The 20,389-nt window shown below is 48.0% G+C and overlaps 1 protein-coding gene across 2 annotated transcripts in view; it reads left to right on the top strand.

Annotated features, from left to right (window-relative positions):
- The window catches only part of TRPC3 (transient receptor potential cation channel subfamily C member 3), a 77,504-nt gene that overhangs the window by 22,178 nt on the left and 34,937 nt on the right, over window positions 1–20,389 (top strand). For both annotated transcript variants that reach the window (XM_090036586.1, XM_090036585.1), the window contains exon 3: window positions 15,084–15,269. In XM_090036586.1, the coding sequence (XP_089892712.1) occupies window positions 15,084–15,269 (186 nt within the window). The remainder of the gene's footprint in view (window positions 1–15,083; window positions 15,270–20,389) is intronic.

The following is a 20,389-nucleotide window of genomic DNA, read 5'->3' as shown; positions in this document are numbered from 1 at the left end:
AAAGATTCAGTAACTTAGTATGTTGGACAAATATCCATATTCTTTGAAGAAAAAGAAAAGGAAGAAAATTCTCAAATGGTAAGGAAAACTTTGTTTTATTTTTGATCTCCTTTATTTACCATCTGATTTGTCCAGAGATAGCAAAGCCTATATTTCATCACTGAAGTGTCTGCAGATGCCTACAAAGATGCAAGAAAATGATCAAAATTATTTCTGAAGCAAAATTAAATGAAGGCTCCATATCTTCATACATACAAAGACAAAGTTTGGATCACTGTGTATAAAAATGACACTTGAATAATTCAAACCAGCCAAACTAAATTGTACTATAGTTGTTGGGGTTTTTTTAAATCACCTTTAGGCAGGGTATAGACACTGTTAAATGCCAGAGCAAAGATGGAGTTGTTTGAAAAGTTAGAAGTTCTTGAAAATGGGGCTTAGGATAAATGAGACTTTTTTCTACAAAAGGGGTAGGCAACGTTTTTTGGCCGGAGTGCTGAAAAACACCACATATCCTGGGATTATACAGCTATATCATATTAGTGGCTCACAGTCGTCCTGCAATCAATTAATGTACCTAGATACTCCTTCTCCAGAGTTCCAATTGAATGACTCCAGCTTATAACAAAAAATGCTGCCGTTAGTGCCCATATGTATGACCTCCATTTTGTTCTACTAAATTTTGTCCCATTTCTATTATCCCAGTTTACCTGGATGGCATCTTAGTTGTCCACTGTATTGACATTGTGTCAACAGCACATTTAATTAACTCTAGCTTTTTATGTCAAGGCTATTAATAAAAATATTCAAGTAGTGTCAGGAAACAACTGTGTGGTGACAGTATTGTGCAGTAACAACTGCACAGCGTGCCACATGTAAATACGGCCACTTTATCCTTATATTTCTTGACCTCCAAGATATAGCTCTGTGTACTGATCAATCCTTTTCCCCATTCCTTTGAGTCTGTCTTCTCTTTCCTAATATCATTCTTGTGCATTTATCCAGTTAAGCCCGGAGCTCTTTTTCCATTTACTTGGGATAAGAGTCCAAGTAGTTTTTGACACTTTGACCTAAAGAAATTCTAAACCTCTTCTATATTTAGATCCATAAGGGTAAAAACAGACATTGCTTTCTTTGGCCTTTGGGCAACCATATGAGAGCAACTAGGTATACATACCTTTTGTTGTGCCACAATGTGGCTGTGACGAAGGTAGTATTACATTGTGCTGCTTTATTATTGTGGACATCTGTTTGCTTTATGGCAGGAAAGCATGAGCAGCCCAGGGCTTCCCACACTCTCCTGCCACCCTGGGAAGGCGCTCCTTGGGATTGAAGAGCCCAGTCCTGCATGCCCTGGAAATTCCTGCACAGGATTGGGCCCTTCGAGCCTGGAGCAGTGGCAAGATGTAGGGGGTGCACGTGCACCCCCTGATGGCCGTACTTGCTGCTTAGGTGATGGGCAGGGGGGGCAAGCAGGAATGCCAATGGACCCCCTGCAAGTGCTGGCCGATCGCTGCACTCGGTGCAGCTGCTTTCGGGAGTGGCTGTGGCCAGCACTTGCTCCCAGAAGCAGCTGCAGCTACTCCTGGAAGTGGCTGCAGCGAGCGCAGTGATCAGCCACAGTGATCAGCTGTCATGGGATCCCCTGGGGGACCCTCCCCCTGGACTGCAGGATCACCCACAGGGGACCCGCCCTCCCTCTGGTCAGCGGGACTGGTCGGCGGGGGGGCCACATGCCCCCCTGACCGAGGCAGCACCAGTCACCCATGGCCTGGGGAGTGCCTACCCAGCAGTTCCCACTTACAGAGACATTCCCTGGGCAATCTCTGGGGCATGTCTCTTGCAGCAGGGAAATTCAGGGTTCCTTACTTCCAGAGACTTGCTCTGCAGATTTCCAGGGTGTGTCTCTGCAGATAGGAAACCCTGACTTCCCGAGATGTTCCCTGGGCATCCCAGGAGTTTGTCTCTGGAATTGGAGAAAGCCAGGATATTCCAGTGCAGTCCCAGGGCTGGGGCACCAATCATCTGGTTGATTGTCTCAAAATCCACCACAGCCAGGGTGGTCACAGCCCTGGGACTACCCCAGAGTGTTGAACGCCCTCTGCTGCGGTTCTGGGGCTGAGACTGCCAATCAGTTGATTGGGATTCCCTGCTTGCAGAGATATACCCTTAGCAGACTGTGGGAACCCAGGAGATTGTCAGGGGCACATCTCTGGAAACAGGGAATATGTCATCCTTTGTCCTGCAAGGTTAATGGGCAGGAAGATGGGCAACATGTACAATTCTGACTGGGTAATAAAATGAAGAATGACACAGCAGGAATGTTGAAGATGATCCTGATGTGATCATTCCTCTCTGTACATGTGAGTAGATGGAGAACTGTATTTACCTATTATGGAGTTAGATCCTGGGTGTTGGGAAATGTATAAAAAATTTGCAAGAATCATAGTGGGAGGGGATAGAAGCACAAACAAATGTTTAATAACAAATGAAACAAATACAGCGGTTTGTGGCTAATGTTGTGGAAGTGCTAAAAGACAGATATATGAATGCAGCATGTGGTAGAAAGAAGGTTTAACTTCACACTAAAATTATGGATAGAGGTTAGCTTAAAATACTATAGCCATAAATTTACTGTCCAGACAAGTGAAGAGCATGGATTGACAGAAATCATTAAAGGTGCTGACAGATTGGACTAACAGAGTGTTTTGAGTTTAAAAGTAGGAGTGAAATGTGGTAGAAATTAGGTGACTCAGAGGAAGGAAGTAAATGGAAAAGGGTAGAGGAGCGAGAAATGTGCTTTGTCATATGCCACACCACAGAAGAGGTGTTTATGCACAGAAAAGCAGGCACCCTAGCAGCCTAAACAGGCATACAGGAGACATGTAGATATATTGGCATAACTATAGATATGGAGGACAAAGTGGCTCCTAAGGTTTTAGGAGACTCTAAGGCAGGGGTGGGCAAAATACGGCCTGTGGGCTGGATATGGCCCGCCAAGCACTTCCCTGCAGCCCGCGGAGCCCCTTCTAAACCCAGGTAATGGTGGCTGCCTCTCTAAAAGTCTCCAGTGGCAGCTGGTGAACCTGGCCACCAGCTGCAGCACCTCAGGCTGTTTACTTGGGTTCTGGTTGTGAGGCAACCAACCCTGACCTCAGCCTGACCCAGCTGACCTCGCCCTGCCACTGGCTCAGGCTATGTTTGCAGCTTGCAAGGGGCAGGGGGGCTAGGCCAGAACCTGTGGTGCTGGTGAGGGGAAGGAGTGCCTGGGCCAGCTTCTGCTTTGCTGCACGGGACTAGAAAGGGCCCTGCCCTGCAGGTAAGCCCAGGAAAATGGCTACTTGGCAGGCTTTTTCTGTGTCGTGCCATGCCGTGCCGCTTGGGCCGTGTGGGTGTTGCAAAAGATTGCGGTCTGTTTCTTGGAGGCCACCAAAATCATAGACGCACACTCATTAGCAGCACAAAAGGTGTATTTACAAATAGGTCAGAGCAGAGTCAAAGACTCAGATTACTCCGAACCCCTGAGGAATTTTTGCAGGCTGTATTTATCCTTCTTCCTCCTGGGCACGTGTGCAGAAACAGGAACTCTTACAGCTCATTTCCATTTCATACAAATATATGTGTGGTTACATCACTACATCCATCGCATGTACATTATAATTAACTACTTAAGTATGCAGGGCGGAGAAGTAAATATGTATCAGCTAATTGCGCATGCTCAGAAAGTTCTTTAGGTCACCAAGAGTTTAAACCACCCCCCCTTTCAAGGACACAGTCAGTTGAATTCCAGCTTCTGTAATCTGCATGAGAAAAGCTAGGGGGAGGCTGGGGAAGAGTCTGTGATTTAGTATAAGAAGAACTGTGGCAAGGCTGGCCAAGAAAAAAAAGTCCTTGGCAGTGTTTTTTGCTTATCAGGTGCGAGATGCAAACTGTGCATTTCTAACAATACTCCATTTCTAACAATATTCCCCCCTCAAGATGCTTTCTGCTCCCCATTTTCATTTAGGCAGATCAAGATAATTACGAGGAATTTTTCTGAGTACCATGACTTTTGCTGCAGTCTGCGCTTTGAGGGGGACTGCTGCAACTTGCATCCCTTCAACTGTGGTGGTTATCAATCTTTTTGAAGCAGGTCTCTTCATCATACGGGGATGATTGTGGAGCGGATGGGTTACATTTCATCCACGTGGAGTTTGGGAGCTTAACAGCAATAGAATTCCATTGACCTGCATACTTGCTGCTATTAAGGGCATAACAGATAGTGCATGTTCGGACCCATTTCAACGTCCATGTACACTGGCTATGTCCCAAACTCCTCCCTGTACCATTATTGCTAATACAGTACTCTCCTAATGCCACTTGGGAAAGATCCCAGCTGCGGTTCTCATCCCATTCTTGATCAGTACTCTTAACATCCGCCTTATCACTTACCAACCATTTTGGGGCCAAAGGAAAAGCCCTCCAAGGCCACTGTTCTCCGGCCTCTCGGAGTCCCCCACAGGCCCAGCAGTTGGTAAGATTGAAGGTACCTGCAATTCTTTCCATCATGTCAACATACAAATTTGTCCCTGGGGGAGCAATTGGGGGAAGCAGGGATATAGGCTGGCGGCTAGGGCTGCTCAATCCTGCTTCTTTTACTACATAGATAACAACAAGGCATATTAAGATTCCCACCATATTCTCCCTTTCTTGAGATCAAATACAGCCTAAACTTTTTCCTTTTTTACTTTCTTGTCTAATTTTCTGAACTTTGATTAAGCCGTCTCAGGTGCACTTGGAGATCACCAGTAGGTTCACAGCTCCACTTGCTGGCTTCTTGTTCCGAGGACGACTCAGCTTCCGGAGTGAGTTCGTCCTGGGAGTTGATGTCCTCTGGTGCTCGTGGATGTCGTTTCACACGGGTATGGTGTATCCAACGGTCATGGCCAGCAATCTTTACAGTGGTGTGGGTTGTTAGAAGTACCTGGAAAGGGCCACTCCACCTCTCAGTCAAAGGCTCCTTTTTCCACTGCTGCACCAAGACCCAGTCTCCCGGGCAGAAGTCATGTACCGGTACGTCTAAAGGCAGACGCTGAAAGGAGGCTGCATACCTGTGAAGAGAAGACAAGACAGACTGCAAAGCAATAACGTACATATGAAGCTCGCTATTACCTAATTCAAAAGTTACATTTTCTCGCATCCCAGGGGGTAAGACTCGAGGGGGTTTGCCAAACATAATTTCATATGGGGTTAATTTAAGGCCCCGTCGGGGAGTGTTTCGAATGCAAGTAAGAGCTAGCGACAATGCTTGAGGCCACTTAAGGCGTGCTTCAATACAGATTTTGGTGAGTAGAGTCTTTAAGGTCCTATTCATGCGTTCCACTTGTCCTGAACTCTGTGGTCTCCATGGTGTGTGTAGTTTCCAAGTGATCTTAAGAGCTTGTGCGACTTCTTGAACTACCTTTCCCATAAAGTGTTGTCCTTGATCCGACTCGATGGATTCAGGCAGGGAATACCGGGGAATGATCTCCTGCAACAAATACTTCACTACTGTAGCCGCAGTGGCAGTCCTGGTGGGCCATGCCTCGACCCAACCAGAGAGCTGGTCTACCATAACAAGTAAAAACCCCTGATGTCCGGACCGTGGGAGCTCGGCAAAATCAATCTGCCATGCTTGTCCAGGGTACACTGCCCAGGGTCTACCTCCCGTTGGCACAGGGGGTTTCCTTCGAGGGTTTACTTTCTGGCATGTGGTGCACCTGGTAGCAATACGCTGAGCTTCTACATATAGCCCTGGGGCTACTGCTTGGCGGATCACTAGATCACCCATAGCCAAGCCTCCCATATGGGTTCTTGCATGGAGCTGTTGCAGCACCTCCCGAAGCAATGGCCTGGGTATCATGACCTTTCCTCCCGGTACTATCCACCACCCCTGGGAGTTCTTTTCTGCACAAGCTTTCTGTGCAAATTTATCTTCTTCAGGGGAATACTGCGGGACTAAATCCTGGACGTATGGCCATATGGCATGGGACAAGGTCTGCCTGGATACTTCCTCTGCTTCTCCACCAATAAATGCGGCTTCCTTTGCTGCCGCATCAGCCTTTGCATTTCCAAGCTTATGCTCTTCCTCAGCAGCTTTCCCATGGGCCCGCACATGAATGACTGCTGCCTCTTTAGGCTGGTGGAGTGCCTCTAGTAGCTTGATAATCTGGGGGCCGTTAGCAATTTTATTCCCAGAAGCCGTAATGAAACCCCTTTCTTTCCACAATAGTCCGTGCGCATGGACCGTAGAAAAAGCATAGCGAGAATCAGTGTATACATTAACCCGCTGGCCTGTCCCCAGCTGTAATGCTTGGGTGAGCGCAGTGAGTTCCGCGGCCTGTGCCAACCATGAGCTCGGCAATGACTCCCTCCATACTACCTTACCCAAGGTTACCACTGCACGTCCTGTTCATCTTTTTCCATCGATGACAGAGCTGGAGCCATCTACGAAGTATTCAGCATCTGGGTCTTCAATTGGGTCCTCAGCAAGATCAGGCCGCACCTGTGTGGTTTGATTCAGGACCTCAAGACAGTCATGTGTCGGTTTCCCTGGCTCCGGCAGCAAGGTTGCAGGGTTTAAGGCTGTAGTATGTTTGAAAGTAAGTCCTGGATTAGAGAGCAAAAATATTTCATACCGTGATTGTCTGGAGGGGTTGAGAAACTTTTCTCCCTCAGTCCCTAGAATCTGGGGAACTCCATGTGGGGTGTGTATTTCCATATCCGCACCCATGACTATCTTCTGGGCTTCTTCAACAACCACTGCTGTGGCTGCCACAGCCCGAAGACAGGCTGCCCACCCGACTGCAACTGGATCTAGAACCTTTGAGTAATATCCCACGGGTCTCCAGGTTGGGCCTGATGGCTGTGTCAGCACCCCTGATGCGACCCCTCGATTCTCATGAACATACAGTCGATATGGCTTTTTACTGTTTGGGATGGCCAGGGCAGGGGGCTGGATTAATGCTGCCTTAAGCAGATCAAAGGCATGCTGCATTTCTTTATTCCATTTCCATTTAGTGAGACTCTCCTTAGTCAGTGAGTCATATAGTGGTCTAGCCTTCCCACCATAATCTGGTATCCATAGTCGACAGAACCCAGTTAGCCCTAGGAATGCCCGCAGCTCTTTGGGTGCCTAAGGTGAGGTTAGACCTTGGATTGCCTGTATGCGATCTGCACTCAGGGCTCTGACTCCTTTTGAGAGCTTATATCCCAAAAATGTAACTTGAGGCTGACATATTTGGGCTTTCTCTCTAGAGACTTTATATCCTTTTCCCCCCAGTGTGTTTAGTAACCTGGTGGCTTTCTCGCAGAGTTACAAGTTTGGGCTTGCAACTAGCAGGTCATCCACATACTGGAGGAGAGTCACTGCAGGGTGTGATCCCTTCCACTCCTCCAAGTCCTTCTGAAGGACAAGTCCGAAAATATGGGGGGCTGCTATGAATCCTTGTGGAAGAACTGTCCACATGAGTTGGGCTTTATGGAAAGTATCTGGATCCTCCCATTCAAAAGCAAACAATTTTTGACTCTCTCGGTGAAGGGGAATGGAGAAGAAAGCATCTTTCAAATCTAGCACTGAAAATATTTCAGCTTCCCCCAGTACTTGTGTCAAAATCGTGTGTGGGTTCGGGACTACAGGATGGTCTGAAAGGACCTTCTTATTTACTGCTCGCAGGTCTTGGACCAGTCTGTATGAGACCCCATCTGCCTTCGGCACTCCAAGAATGGGGGTATTATATGGTGAGGACCCTTCCACTAGCCATCCTCTTGTATTTCTCTATTAACGGCTTGAGTCCAGCTCTGGCCACTCGGCTGAGTGGATACTGCTTTACCCGAACGGGCCCCTCCCCATCCTTGAGTATGATCCTTACCGGGGAGACCGACTTAGCTCGTGCAGGGGTTCCATCAGCCCATACCGAAGGGTCTACTCCAGTCATGTGATCTTCAGAACTTACTACAGGGCGTCGGTCCTCCAGGAGAGCCATCTGATAGTTTGAGCTCTGCTTGACAGGTAGCTGAACCACCATCTGGTCGTCTCTGAAAAATATCTCAGCTTGCAATTTTGTGAGTAGGTCCCGCCCAAGTAGTGCAACCGGGCAACTTGGAGAATATACAAAGGAGCGCTCAAGCAAATGGTCCCCCACTTTGGTGAGGAGTGGTTTACAAACAGGGAGTCGGGATTGCGTTCCCTCAATCCCTTCCACAAGTACATGCTGTTCACTAGTTCCTGCACAGGGGGGGTTTTCTGGAATCATTGAAAATGTAGCCCCAGTATCCACCAAGGCTTCAAAGTTTTTGCCACCAACCCTAATGGTTACCATGGGATCTTCTCGGGCTCCAACCCGAAAGGTAGTGGTCTTAGATCCCCGTCCCCTTCATTCTGTGTCTTCACCCTTTTCCTCTGCCCGCATGAGGTGACCTTTTGGTTCACCCTCTCTCTTCTCCTTTAACTTTGGGCATTCCCTCTTCCAGTGTCCTTTCTCTTTGCAATAAGTACAAACGTCTGCTCCCACTCTTTCTCCTTTCCCTTTCTGCATCCCAGCCTTTCCAGGGTTACCTCCAGTTATAGCAGCTGCCAGTGCTGCCATCTGTTGCTGAGCCTTTTTATCCTCCTTGCGCTCCTGCATATGCTCACGATTCCCATATACCTTATATGCAATTTCCACCAGCTCTGAAATCGGTTTCCCAGCACCTCCCTCAGTTTTCTGTAACTTCTTACGAATATCAGCAGCGGATTGACCAATAAACATAAGATTTACCATGCGTTGATTATCTGGGGCTTCTGGATCTAGGTCCGAAAACCTGCGGAACGCCTCATACAGCCTCCTGAGGAAAGCTGAGGGATCCTCTTCTCTTCCCTGTCTCACTTCATACAATTTAGACAGATTAGTAACCCGAGGCACTGCCTTCCCCATTGCTTCCACTATAATCCCCAGATACCGTGCACTCAGCTCTCTTCCTTCTGCAGTATGATTATCCCATCTCGGTTCCTCAACAGGGCAGGTATCACGCAAGGTACGACCAGCAGCTCCCTCCGCTTCTACCCTGGCTGCTGCAATGCGCTCTGCCGTCCCCAACACTAATCTCCTCTCCTCCGGGGTCAGGAGGGTTTGGAGCATCATCTGGACATCAGCCCAAATGGGTCGATGGGTTTGCTCAATAGATCGAAACAGGTCCCTCATCTTTTCAGGGTCTTCACTAAAAGAGGGGCTCTGATTCTTCCAGTTAAATAAATCTGAAGTACTAAATGGGGTGTAGACAAAAGTTGCATTGCCCCCCTCTCCGATAACCTCTTGCATCGGGCAATTCAGCACCGGCTGTGATTCTACAGTCTTGCGCAAATAATAGCCCTTATTCCCTGATTCAGATGGGGCACTTGGCTGAGGCTCACTCTCTGAATCATTAGGTATGCTTTGATACGCCGGTGGTGGTTTCCCCGAGGGAGGGAGCGGTAGTGCAGAGGGACTGGATCCCGAGGAGGTGTCCGATTCATCCTCGCTACCTGACAGGGTGACCGGAGACCAGGTCCGATCCTCAGTCAATTCAGAATTCCCCGCCTCATTAGACTCAGGGAGTACAGGTGGTCTTCCTCGAGTCTTTCCTTTAACAACCATCACATGAGACTTTACTAAGCATTTCTTAATCCAAGGTGGCTGATTTTGAACCACCCACAACCAACAATCGATATAAGGAAATTGATTCCAATATCCGTTCTGCATAACTATTTCATGGATAGCTATCACTTCTTTTACTACAAAGGATCCTTTCGGGGTCCAGTGGACCCCAAATGTTGGCCACTCGAGTTGACAAAACTTAAATCACCCTTTTTCATCTTCACTCCATAATCTGCCTGCTTTCCAAATTTACTGAAGTTCCATAATATGCATCCTAAAGGTGTATCTGGGCTCTCTACACGGGAGCGACCCGTACCCATATGCCCACAAGAGTGCGCTCAACACACACCAAATACCAAAAGGTCCTCACAACAGGCGGTTTATAACGAAAACCCGGCCAAAATTTTCCCGGTAATCGTACACGTCTTTGTTCCTGGACCCAGACCAAATTGGGCAAGGGAATTCGTATACTCACTCAGATACCCCAGAGATCTCAATCAGAATGCCGGAGTGTGTGTCTGGCGTCCTCAGAAACCAAAAATTTGCACAGGAGCCTTTAACTTCCCGAATATCCCGACTCACGTCTCAAACCCCTGAGCAAGCCCAAAAAGGTGGCTCGGTGCACACTCCCCATGGTGGCAGAGACGGTCTTGTCACTGAATTTCGGGGTAGTCCAAGGAAATGTCCTGCCGCGGTCGCCAATTCTGTTGCAAAAGATTGCGGTCCATTTCTTGGAGGCCACCAAAATCATAGACGCACACTCATTAGCAGCACAAAAGGTGTATTTGCAAATAGGTCAGAGCAGAGTCAAAGACTCAGATTACTCCGAACCCTGAGGAATTTTTGCAGGCTGTATTTATCCTTCTTCCTCCTGGGCACGTGTGCAGAAACAGGAACTCTTACAGCTCATTTCCGTTTCATACAAACATGTGTGTGGTTACATCACTACATCCATCGCATGTACATTATAATTAACTACTTAAGTATGCAGGGCAGAGAAGTAAATATGTATCAGCTAATTGCGCATTCTCAGAAAGTTCTTTAGGTCACCAAGAGTTTAACCCCCCCCCCCCCCCCTTTCAAGGACACAGTCAGTTGAATTCCAGCTTCTGTAATCTGCATGAGAAAAGCTAGGGAGAGGCTGGGGAAGAGTCTGTGATTTAGTATAAGAAGAACTGTGGCAAGGCTGGCCAAGAAAAAAAAGTCCTTGGCAGTGTTTTTTGCTTATCAGGTGCGAGATGCAAACTGTGCATTTCTAACAATACTCCATTTCTAACATGGGGTTGGGCTGGGCCGGCACTGGGAAAAGGAAGCAGCAGCTGGGCCATAGCTCCAGCCCAGTCAGCACCAGGAAGGAGAGGTGGTGGCAGAGTCATGTCCCGCTCAGGATGGGATGAGCCCAGCCTGAGCGGCAGGGGCTCAGCTGCACTTTCCCCCTACCTGTGCCTGTCAGTCCAGAATGGCACCCAGCTCCACTGTTGCTTTTGCTGGCCGGTGCAGGCTGGGCTCATCCCATCCCCAGCAGCACGTGGGAAGCAGCACATGGGAAGCCAGGGTCATCCCATCCCCAGCAGCACGTGGGAAGCTGGCTTCCCACGTGCTGCTGGGGATGGGACAAGCCTGGCCTGCACTGGCCAGCAGAAGCAATGGTGGAGCTGTGTGCCGCTCGGGACTGACCGGCACAGGTAGGGGGAAAGTGCAGCTGAGCCCCTGCCACTCTGGCTGGGCTCATCCTGTCCCAAGCGGCACACAGCTCTGCCGCCGCTTCTGCTGGCTGGTGCAGACCTGACCAGGCTCCTCTCAAACCCAGCAGCACATGGGAAGCTGACTCCAGCTACATGCTGCTGCAGGTGGGACGGACCCAGCTGGGTCTGTACTGGCCAGCAGAAGTGGCGGCAGAGCTGTGTACCACTTGGGATGGGACAAGCCTGTCCAGAGAGGCAGGGGCTCAGCTGTATTTCCCCTCTACCTGCGCCAGTCAGTCCTGAGCAGCACATGGCTCTGCTGCCACTTCTGCTGGCTGGTGCAGACCCAGCTCGGCTCCTCCCATCCCCAGCAGCAAATGGGAAGCCAACTTCAGCTGCATGGTGCTTTTCCTGGCCAGTGGTGACACAGCTGGGCCCATCCCATCCAGAGCAGCACGCAGCTGAAGCCAGCTTCCCACGTGATGCTGGGGCTGGGTTGGCACTAGCCAGCAGAAGCGGCAGTGGAGCCTCCCGCCTTTTGGGACTAGCTGGTGCAGGTAGGAGGAAAGTGTAGCAGCAAGCGGGGAAGCCACTGTTTGATAGGGGATAGGATGGGCTGGGCTGGGCTGGCCAAGCCGCACCCGGGAGGGAAAGCTGTGGCTGAGCCCCTTGCAGCTTGGGACAGAAGGGGTCCTACAGCACTGGAGGGTGCTGTGCTGGTGAGGGGACCTGGGCCTGGGCTGGTTTTTGCTGTGCCACAGGGGGAGCGGGAGCACGGACAGGGGTGGGCTGGGATGGGTCAGGACCAGATCATGCTGGCACCAGTGATGAGTGGTGGGGTTGGCCAGCTTTTGATGCCTGGGGTCTGATGGGGTGGGCTGAGTCCTTGCTTGTGGGAGGGGTCAGTTTCCAAGGCCACCTCTCCAAAAGGAGTACTTCCAGGGTGAAGGGAAGGGACTTATGGTGGCAAAGGTCAGGGGTTAGGGGGCAGGACTTCTGGTCCCAAGATAGCAACCAAGAGGTGGGGCAACTGAAGGGGCGGGCTACCCATGCAGCCAAAACTCATCAAGTGGCCCTCCACCTGAAATAATTGCCCACCCCTGCTCTAAGGACAAAGAGAAGGAATAGAGACTAAGACACAGCAAAAAGGAGACTTATGGTTAAGGTTCCATATGAGTGATTACCAAAAATTGCTAAGGATATTTGGAAAAAGGAAAGCTACAGCACGAGAGGGCCTCATCTATACTCGAGAATTAGGGGAAGGGAAGCTTAAGTTAAAGTATGGCTTTTAGAAATGCCAGTGCACCCCCTGAGGTGGCACTGATACTTTGGTCTGATTTTGGATTGGTACTGATATAAAGAAAATTTGCTGTATCAAAAATCCTCCTGATGTGGCACAGCTGCAGCACAGTACTCAGGCAACAAGGAGCACAGCCTGGCAGCATGGAGAGCTGCGTGCAGCTGATAAGTCTGTTGTAATAGAAGGAAGGAGGGAGGGAAGGGGTGGGGGGGCAGGTCAGTGCCCCCCATGGTGAGGGAGCAGGCAGGGGAAGGTGCTGCCCCACTGGGGCAGGGCACAGGATGGAGACGTGGCTCATGGGGGGGGGCAGTTCCTGATGCTGCTTGCACCCCGGAAAGACATAGGTCAAGGCATGGGGTGGCTATATGGCCCCCAGATCTGCACGGAATGGGGCGGGCTGCAACTGTGGGCTGGAGACGGGGTTGTGCCGGGCTCTTCTCAGTGGGAGCTGGGCTCAGGAAATGGGCTATGGAGGGGCTGCAGCCACCCCAGATTTCGCCATAGCCCCGCTCCCTACACCAGTGCCCATCAGTCATAGGCACAGCCCCAGCTCAACACCCTGCCTCTACCCATGTGCCAGGAATAGCTGGGGCTGTGCCAGGAGGGCAGTGTTGGCACTGGGAGCAGAGCTATGGCAAAATTTGGAATGGTTGCAACCTTCTCTGTAGCCCCCGCCAAGAAGAGCCCAGTGCAACCCTGAGTTCAGCCTACAGCTGCAGCCCTCCTGCCCTGCCCTATACAGATCTGGGGGCACATACCACCCCCCTCTGCCCTCCAGGGTGCAAGCAGCGGTGGGAGCAGCCCCCCCACAAGCTGCAGCTCTGTTCTGCACCCTGCCCTGCCTCGGCTGGGCAGTGCCTGCCCCGTCCCCTCCCTCACCACGGTGGGCATTGATCTGTCCTCCCCACACCCCTTCCTCCCTCCCCTTCCACCACAACAGATTTACCAGCTGCATGCAGCTGTATCAGAAATTGGATCGTATCGGACAATATACCTCCTTAAAATTGGCTGTTGGCTCCCACAATCTCTATCAGTGCACCCCTAATGGGTGTACAACTTACAAACAGCTGGGAGCTGCACAACCCATGAACTGCATGCCCCATGGATGCCCCACCCCAGTGCATCACATGCCCACGCCCCCTGCCTTCCATCCTCTGCTTCAGTATATACACACAGCCCACCACCTGCTACACTGCAGACCCGTGTGGTGCATGGTGCAATGGTGGGGTGACCAATGAACTCCTCATCCTACTGTACCCCATGTCCCAGCTCACCCTCAGCTCCCTGGACTGCCACATACCCCATCCCCTTGCAAGATGAAGCAGCTGATGGAGGGAGGGGGAGCCCAGAGCCCAGTTGCAGCTGGTGAGGGAGTGGTGCCTGGACTGGACCCCTGGGGCCACAATTTAACCCCTGGTGGGCTACAACAAGTCTATGGACCCCCAGTTGGACAGTCCTGGGTTAAAGGATAGGTTTGAATAGTTTTGACTCCATCTTAACAAATCGCTTAATGTGTGTTAGCAAGAATCAGTTTGAACTTACATTTCAAATTCCTCCAGACGTCAGTATTCTTAATATGTATATGACTTTGAAGGGAGACTCTGAATTAAGGGTTGATTCTTTTCAGAAGAGGAAAATAGTGACAGTTGTAGAGACTTGTGGACAGTAACAAAGAACAATTATTGACAAGAGAGGGTAAGAGTGGTGGAACAAGAACAAAGAAGGAAAAGGGATTGAGACTATAGCTAGTTTTATGAAGGGACTAGTTTGTATCTGAGACATACAGGACTTTCAAGACCTTCCATTATCTTCATAATGTTGAGGAAGAGAGAAGAGAAAACAGGAAGGAGAACAGATCTGTAGAATGCTCATTTGTACATTATTACAAATTAGGTCAACCTTGGAATTTCTCACAAAGGCTTAAGAAATTATAGGAACAGGAGAGGAAATACAGGATGAAATAAAAGATATGAGCATGGGACTAAGAGTGATCAGCACCTTTAGCAATGAGGGCAGAAGAGAAATTAGACTTCTAGTTAGAGGGGAACTCCTGCTGAAAGTACCTGATGAAATCTCTACATCTGGCACCTGGAATACATAGGCACTTTTAAGGTAAGGTTAATAATTTCAGGGTTGTAGATCTCAGGGTAGGTAACTGTATTTTGATCACTTAACATTTCCCAAGAAATTCCATTTGGACACAGGACTCCTGTTGACTTGTTCTGCTAAACTATTGTATGGTATTATGATGTCATATTCAAACTGTTAAACAATTGCCATGTTCAAAGGCAGAGGTATTTGCCTTTTAAATAGAGAGAGAATCAATTCCTATAAACATAATATTTGTAAAGTTCTTGAAATTAAAAGAAATGTGCTTTATAAGTGTGCATTTTTTCTTACTGGTGACTGTGAAGTATATTCATCATATGAGCCAAGGGCCATTATCTTTAATCTTTTTCTTTTTAGAATGATTATCGCAAGCTGTCTATGCAATGCAAAGATTTTGTGGTTGGTGTCCTTGATCTCTGCCGTGACTCTGAGGAGGTAGAGGCCATATTAAATGGGGACTTGAATTCTGAGCCGGTTGAAGTGCAGAGGCATCGAGCTTCACTGAGTCGTGTAAAACTAGCCATTAAGTATGAAGTCAAAAAGGTAACTCTGGTAGCTTAAACGTTCCTACAATGTCATGTGTAAAAACAGTTCTATATCATATTCTGCATGTATTGATAATAAGATGACTGACTGTCAGTTTAAGACATAAATTATGTGGGCCAGATCTCAGATGGCATAACCTGTGGTAAAAGCACTTCAATTAAGCTAGCAGAGAATTTCCCTCCATATATTTAATGACAAAAATTGCTTGTCCCAGAAAGATCATACATTTACATAAAACACAGATAGTAAAATCTTGGCTCATTGAATTAGTATCAGTATAGATTTCAGTGTGGCCAGGATTCCATCTAGCAAACGTAAGTGTATGATATATATGATACTACCATGAGCAACTGGTGTCTCCCGAGTCTGGGGGGGGCACAATTTGAGGGTGGGCCAGAAGTCCCATATCCACTCCTTCCAATTCAGGGCTGGGCAGGGGGGAGGAGGCACAGGACACCACTAACCCCCTGCCCCTTCCTGGGCCACCCCTCCCTAGGCATCTCCCACTCATGGCATGAGCCCCAGGCTCACCTTTCTCCCAGCAGCTGGAATAGCACCTCGGCTGGGGGATCAGAGCATAGTCTTTACAAGTAGTGAAGGGAAGGGAGGAGCTGTGTGGGGGAGGGAGGCAAGGCAGTGCTCTGATTTGTTAGAGTGCTCTCTGATACTCCAGAGCACTGTCAGGGAAGGTGGGGCTGGGTAGAGAAGCACAGCACAGTCCCCAGCCACATAGTCGGGTGGGTGGGTGGGGATCCTCTCTATGCCTGGCTCCATCCTGAGTGGTGCCTTGTTGGGGTGTGTCAGCAGGCTCCCCAGCACTTTTGGGGGACACTCTCAGGGGAGCCATGTGCTCCACCATGCCCCCTTACTTGTGGATACCACCTTGCCAGTTCCCATGGTTGCATTTCAAACAAGAGAAAGCTGTAGCTACAACTAGACTTTTTAATGTTATTAATAAAAGATCTCTTGTTAATTATTTTACTTACCATTGTTGCATAGGTGACATGTAGGGGGGCCCAGTGGGGGGGGGATGCATGCCTCCCCGGGAGCGCTGGTGCCCACCCTGACAGTGAGTGCTCTGACTGGTAAGGGGAGCACAGAGTGCTAGCGCCCCTCTCCCCCCCAAAATTGGCTTTGCACACTTGGCAACTGGCCGCTAGGGGACACCCCGGGTTGTGCCCTGCTGGTGCCCCGCCCCAAGCTTGGGAGGTACCAGTCACCCATGTATTTCTGTGTTCAATTTCACAGTATTGGACCAAACCAAATAAAAAGTATATGGTAACACAGCTTGTATAACTTGCTTAGAAGGTTTTGTATTTAGTCACAACTATAGCTACCTACACAAGTTTTTTTTTCCAAGACAGAATTTATTTCAATATTCTGAAAGAGAGAAAAAAGGTTTCAGTTACTTTTTCTTTATCATAAACTCAAAATTTTATATTAATACCAAACAAGTGGGTCATAGCTAATGAAACAGACTCGTAAGGAATTTTTTCATGACTTACTGAGTTTTTACAGTTTAAACATCTCATCATAAGTTCTGTTTTGGGAACATGTAGAAGGGTTTTACCATCAAGTATTCAGTTATTTAGTTCTTAGTGTATACATATGTGTTTATCAATATCTTTAAACTATAATACATCTTTAGTGGATACCAATAACAAAAAAGCTATTAAATAAAAAAAATATTATGCAATATAAATGTTTTTATAGAAAGATTAGAGATCTGTAAATACAACCCATTTATTGTAAATGTTTCTCCATTTATTATTATTGTAAGACTGTTTTCCATATAGGGCTATATTGTTCTTTCTCCAAGTTCCTGTTGGGCCAGAACTGACCATAGTTAAGCTGATGTCCTACCAGCAGATGTTTGGAGAAAAGTATAACTATGCCTGTTTATTATCTAAAGCTTCCTATAACCGTGGTCACCTTTGTAACCAGTTTTAACAATCATCATAATCTCAGTCCCTGCATCTATTCTTCCATCTTTCGTTATAACTTCCACCATGGTATGTGACTGTCCATCAGTGGACACCTGCTGAACTATCCTGCCATAAAAAATAAATTGTTAAACAACTTTCTAGGGCAACTGAGAAATTATTTCAGATTGTTTCATGCAAAGGGCAATCACTAAAACAATCTTAAAACAGATTCCAAATAGTTGAAAACCAGTGTTTTCAATACAATGTTTGCATTCAGTAAATAGAGTATGAATTTGAATGCGTTTCATATTAAAGTAAAATATTTGATCAATTTAGAGGAGACAGTGAAATCTACCGACTGTAGACCTGTTACTATGCCAAGTATTATAAGTCCTTATGGTATTATTAAATTTCCTTGTACATCAAACTTTGATGAGACCATCTTCACTTTCCTGCTGAGCAAAGCAGGTTTTTCCACAAAAAGGTTATTCTTAGAGGTGATAATTTAACTCTGAGCAGAGCCATCACAAAACCATGCTGCACTTGACTGTGTTTTATTCCATGGTATGGTTAAACTAGAGTTGAGGTAGGTTTCCTACCTACTTAAATTCAGAGGCCTTTCTAGCTGTTGAACAGCTACAAAGTTTGAGAACTACTACTTCACTCCCTACAAAAAGCATTCAAAATTTAGGACAAACCTCCCTCCCATTTTAACTGGGAAAAGAAATCTTACTGTGGCTACAGCCTCTCTTTTAATTAAGTATTCTCAGGTGGTCTGGCAAGAGGGCACATACATAATCATGGGCAATTGGTGCTTCCCAAGGCTGGGGGTCCCCCTGTGGCTGATCGCTGAACCTGGAAGCGCCAGCAGCAAAACTGGAAGTGCCGCTGGGGCTTCTCTTGGGACCCCTGCCTGGCACCAGTCTCAGGGCAGCCACCAGCTGGCACTTCTCTTGGCACCCTCACTCCCTGGCGAATCTCAGAGGGGGGCACATGCCCGCCCACCCCCCCCATGTCTCCCCTATGCGTCACCCATGTACATAATCATGTTCAATAATTGCAAAATCAGGATAATTTAATAAGAAAGGAAGTAGATGTAGCAGTGTATTTGTCCCTGCAGTCAACAAAACATTGTTTCTTCACAATGTTGCACCCTTAAAACGGTCAAGAAAGTTGTGTTCTGAGTGTGCAGTCATTTCTGCAAAATGTTCATGTATTTTGTAATAACTAGCTATTGCATGTTTAATACAAAGCTGAGGAGAGATTAATGGAAAAGTGAGAGCAGAAATGCCATCCCCTCCATTGATACCTTCTGCATGGTTAGAAGATGGAATTCTCTGTCCTTCTGTCCAAGATGGAACAGAAAGCACATGCGGTTTTTGTCTTAGTGTGGGATCAAAATGCTCTTAGGTTATTTGGAACAATCCCAGTGGACAGCTGCATGACTCTGGATGAGAAGTAGAAGTGCCCCTTCATTACCAGCGCCCATAGCCCGCATCAGAAGATGGCATCCCAAGGGTTGCTGTGCTCCCCCCCAGCGCTTCCTTACTGTGCCCAGTTAGTCTACAAAGTACCCTCAATTCTCACCCGCCACATCTTTGATGTAAAGTGCATGTAATAGAGAGGCTGCCTCTTCATCTCCCTGGACAGTTTTCCTCCTGTACACTGGTCTGGCTTCTGTAATGGGTGCTTCTGTGCACACCCAGCTTATGGGCTAGGTGTGGCTCTAACCACCCCTTTACCATGCCCTAAGCCTTGGAGATGTACTGGACATTGTTTGGTCTTATACCCTCTGACACTCAGGCTCTCTGCAGCCCTGTCTCGCTCTACCTTACTGGGAACTTGGGGTAAGTACACTCTCCATCACGGCCCTCCTGGGGCTTCTCTATCATGGGCCCCTCCCCTCCCCAGGGCTGGGGTCCTCACTCTACCCTGAGTCCCCTGTGAGGCCTCCTCCATTCCCTTATAGCCTCACCCAAGCCACCAGCATAACAGCAAACAAAACACAAGCCCCTAGGCTATAACATAAGCTCAAGCCACCTGGCTATAACAACATTTGAGCCACCCCAAGGGCTCTCCATCTCTCACCAATCAAGCTGCTCATGCATTCTAGCCTCTTCTCTGTACTCACTCAGGCAGAGCTCCTTCCCCCTTGACTGCCAGCAGGGAACACCTTTCTGGCCTCCAGCCTGTGATAGGAGCCAGGCCCTGCCCCTTCTGGTCAGCTGACCAGGCAGGTATGGGTCATTAGCGCCCTCTGGTTACCCTAGCAACCTACACCTGGGTGGTTATCCTGGCTCTCCAAGTAGCAGGCACCTTAGTGCCCTGCTACAGCACCCTAGCGATGCATCTCCAAGGAGGAAAACTGTTTCTTCCCATTCCTCTGAATATTTTTAGGACTTTTCATAAACCAGATTTTACCTAGAAGTAGCCTAACAACTTCAGCCTCTCTACTGCCCAACTGAATTTGCTGCTTGATTTGCTCATCATTTGCTGATGAACCATAGAACTACCTGAGCAAAGGACAGGGCTTATTGCTAACAAAAGGAAAGACCCTAGGAAAATGAGTCCAAAAGCCAACAACAAGCTAGATTACAAATAAAATAATGATTTTTAAAAGAGTCAGATTGGCAATTTACTCAGTGTGGTGCTCACTTTTCTCAAAGGTCAAGTCCATTAAAAAAAGTCCTAATTCACAGTAAATTTGTAAGCTTTTTTAATATCTACCTGTCATTCCACTAATGCCAAAACCCACAATAAATCACTAATAAGTGATTTAGTCAGCACTTGTCAAACTCCAAAATATTTAGATATATTTTTAAAGCATGGTAGATTAAAAGGTAAAGATCACTTCTCTTTTTAGAGCCACTGCGACAACATCATTCGCCCTAAGGGTGGTTGTACACGTGATGAATGTTGGCTGTTTTTGCGGTTTAATTGTCACGCTGTACACGTGTGGGGGTTTTTACAATTTAAATGAGTTTGCTACCTTGCAAACTAAACCACATCTGCATGTAGTTTAGTCCGCTATTTATAATGTTGCAGCCTTTGACAGCTTGCCCCCCCCCCCACCACAGGAGAGTCAGGTTGAAGGCAGAAGCACTTCTTTTTTTTTTTTTTTCCACAGAGCTTGCCCACATCTCCCATAGCTGGGGGGTGAGCTACAGATGGGCCAAGCAGCCCCTGAGCTGC

Source organism: Crocodylus siamensis, chromosome 2 (genome assembly GCF_052110815.1).
Source record: "Crocodylus siamensis isolate JL-2025a chromosome 2, ASM5211081v1, whole genome shotgun sequence".
In the NCBI taxonomy this organism is placed as follows: domain Eukaryota; kingdom Metazoa; phylum Chordata; order Crocodylia; family Crocodylidae; genus Crocodylus; species Crocodylus siamensis.
The sequence above is the reverse complement of the archived record's forward strand: the minus strand, read 5'-3'. Positions and strand labels throughout refer to the sequence as shown.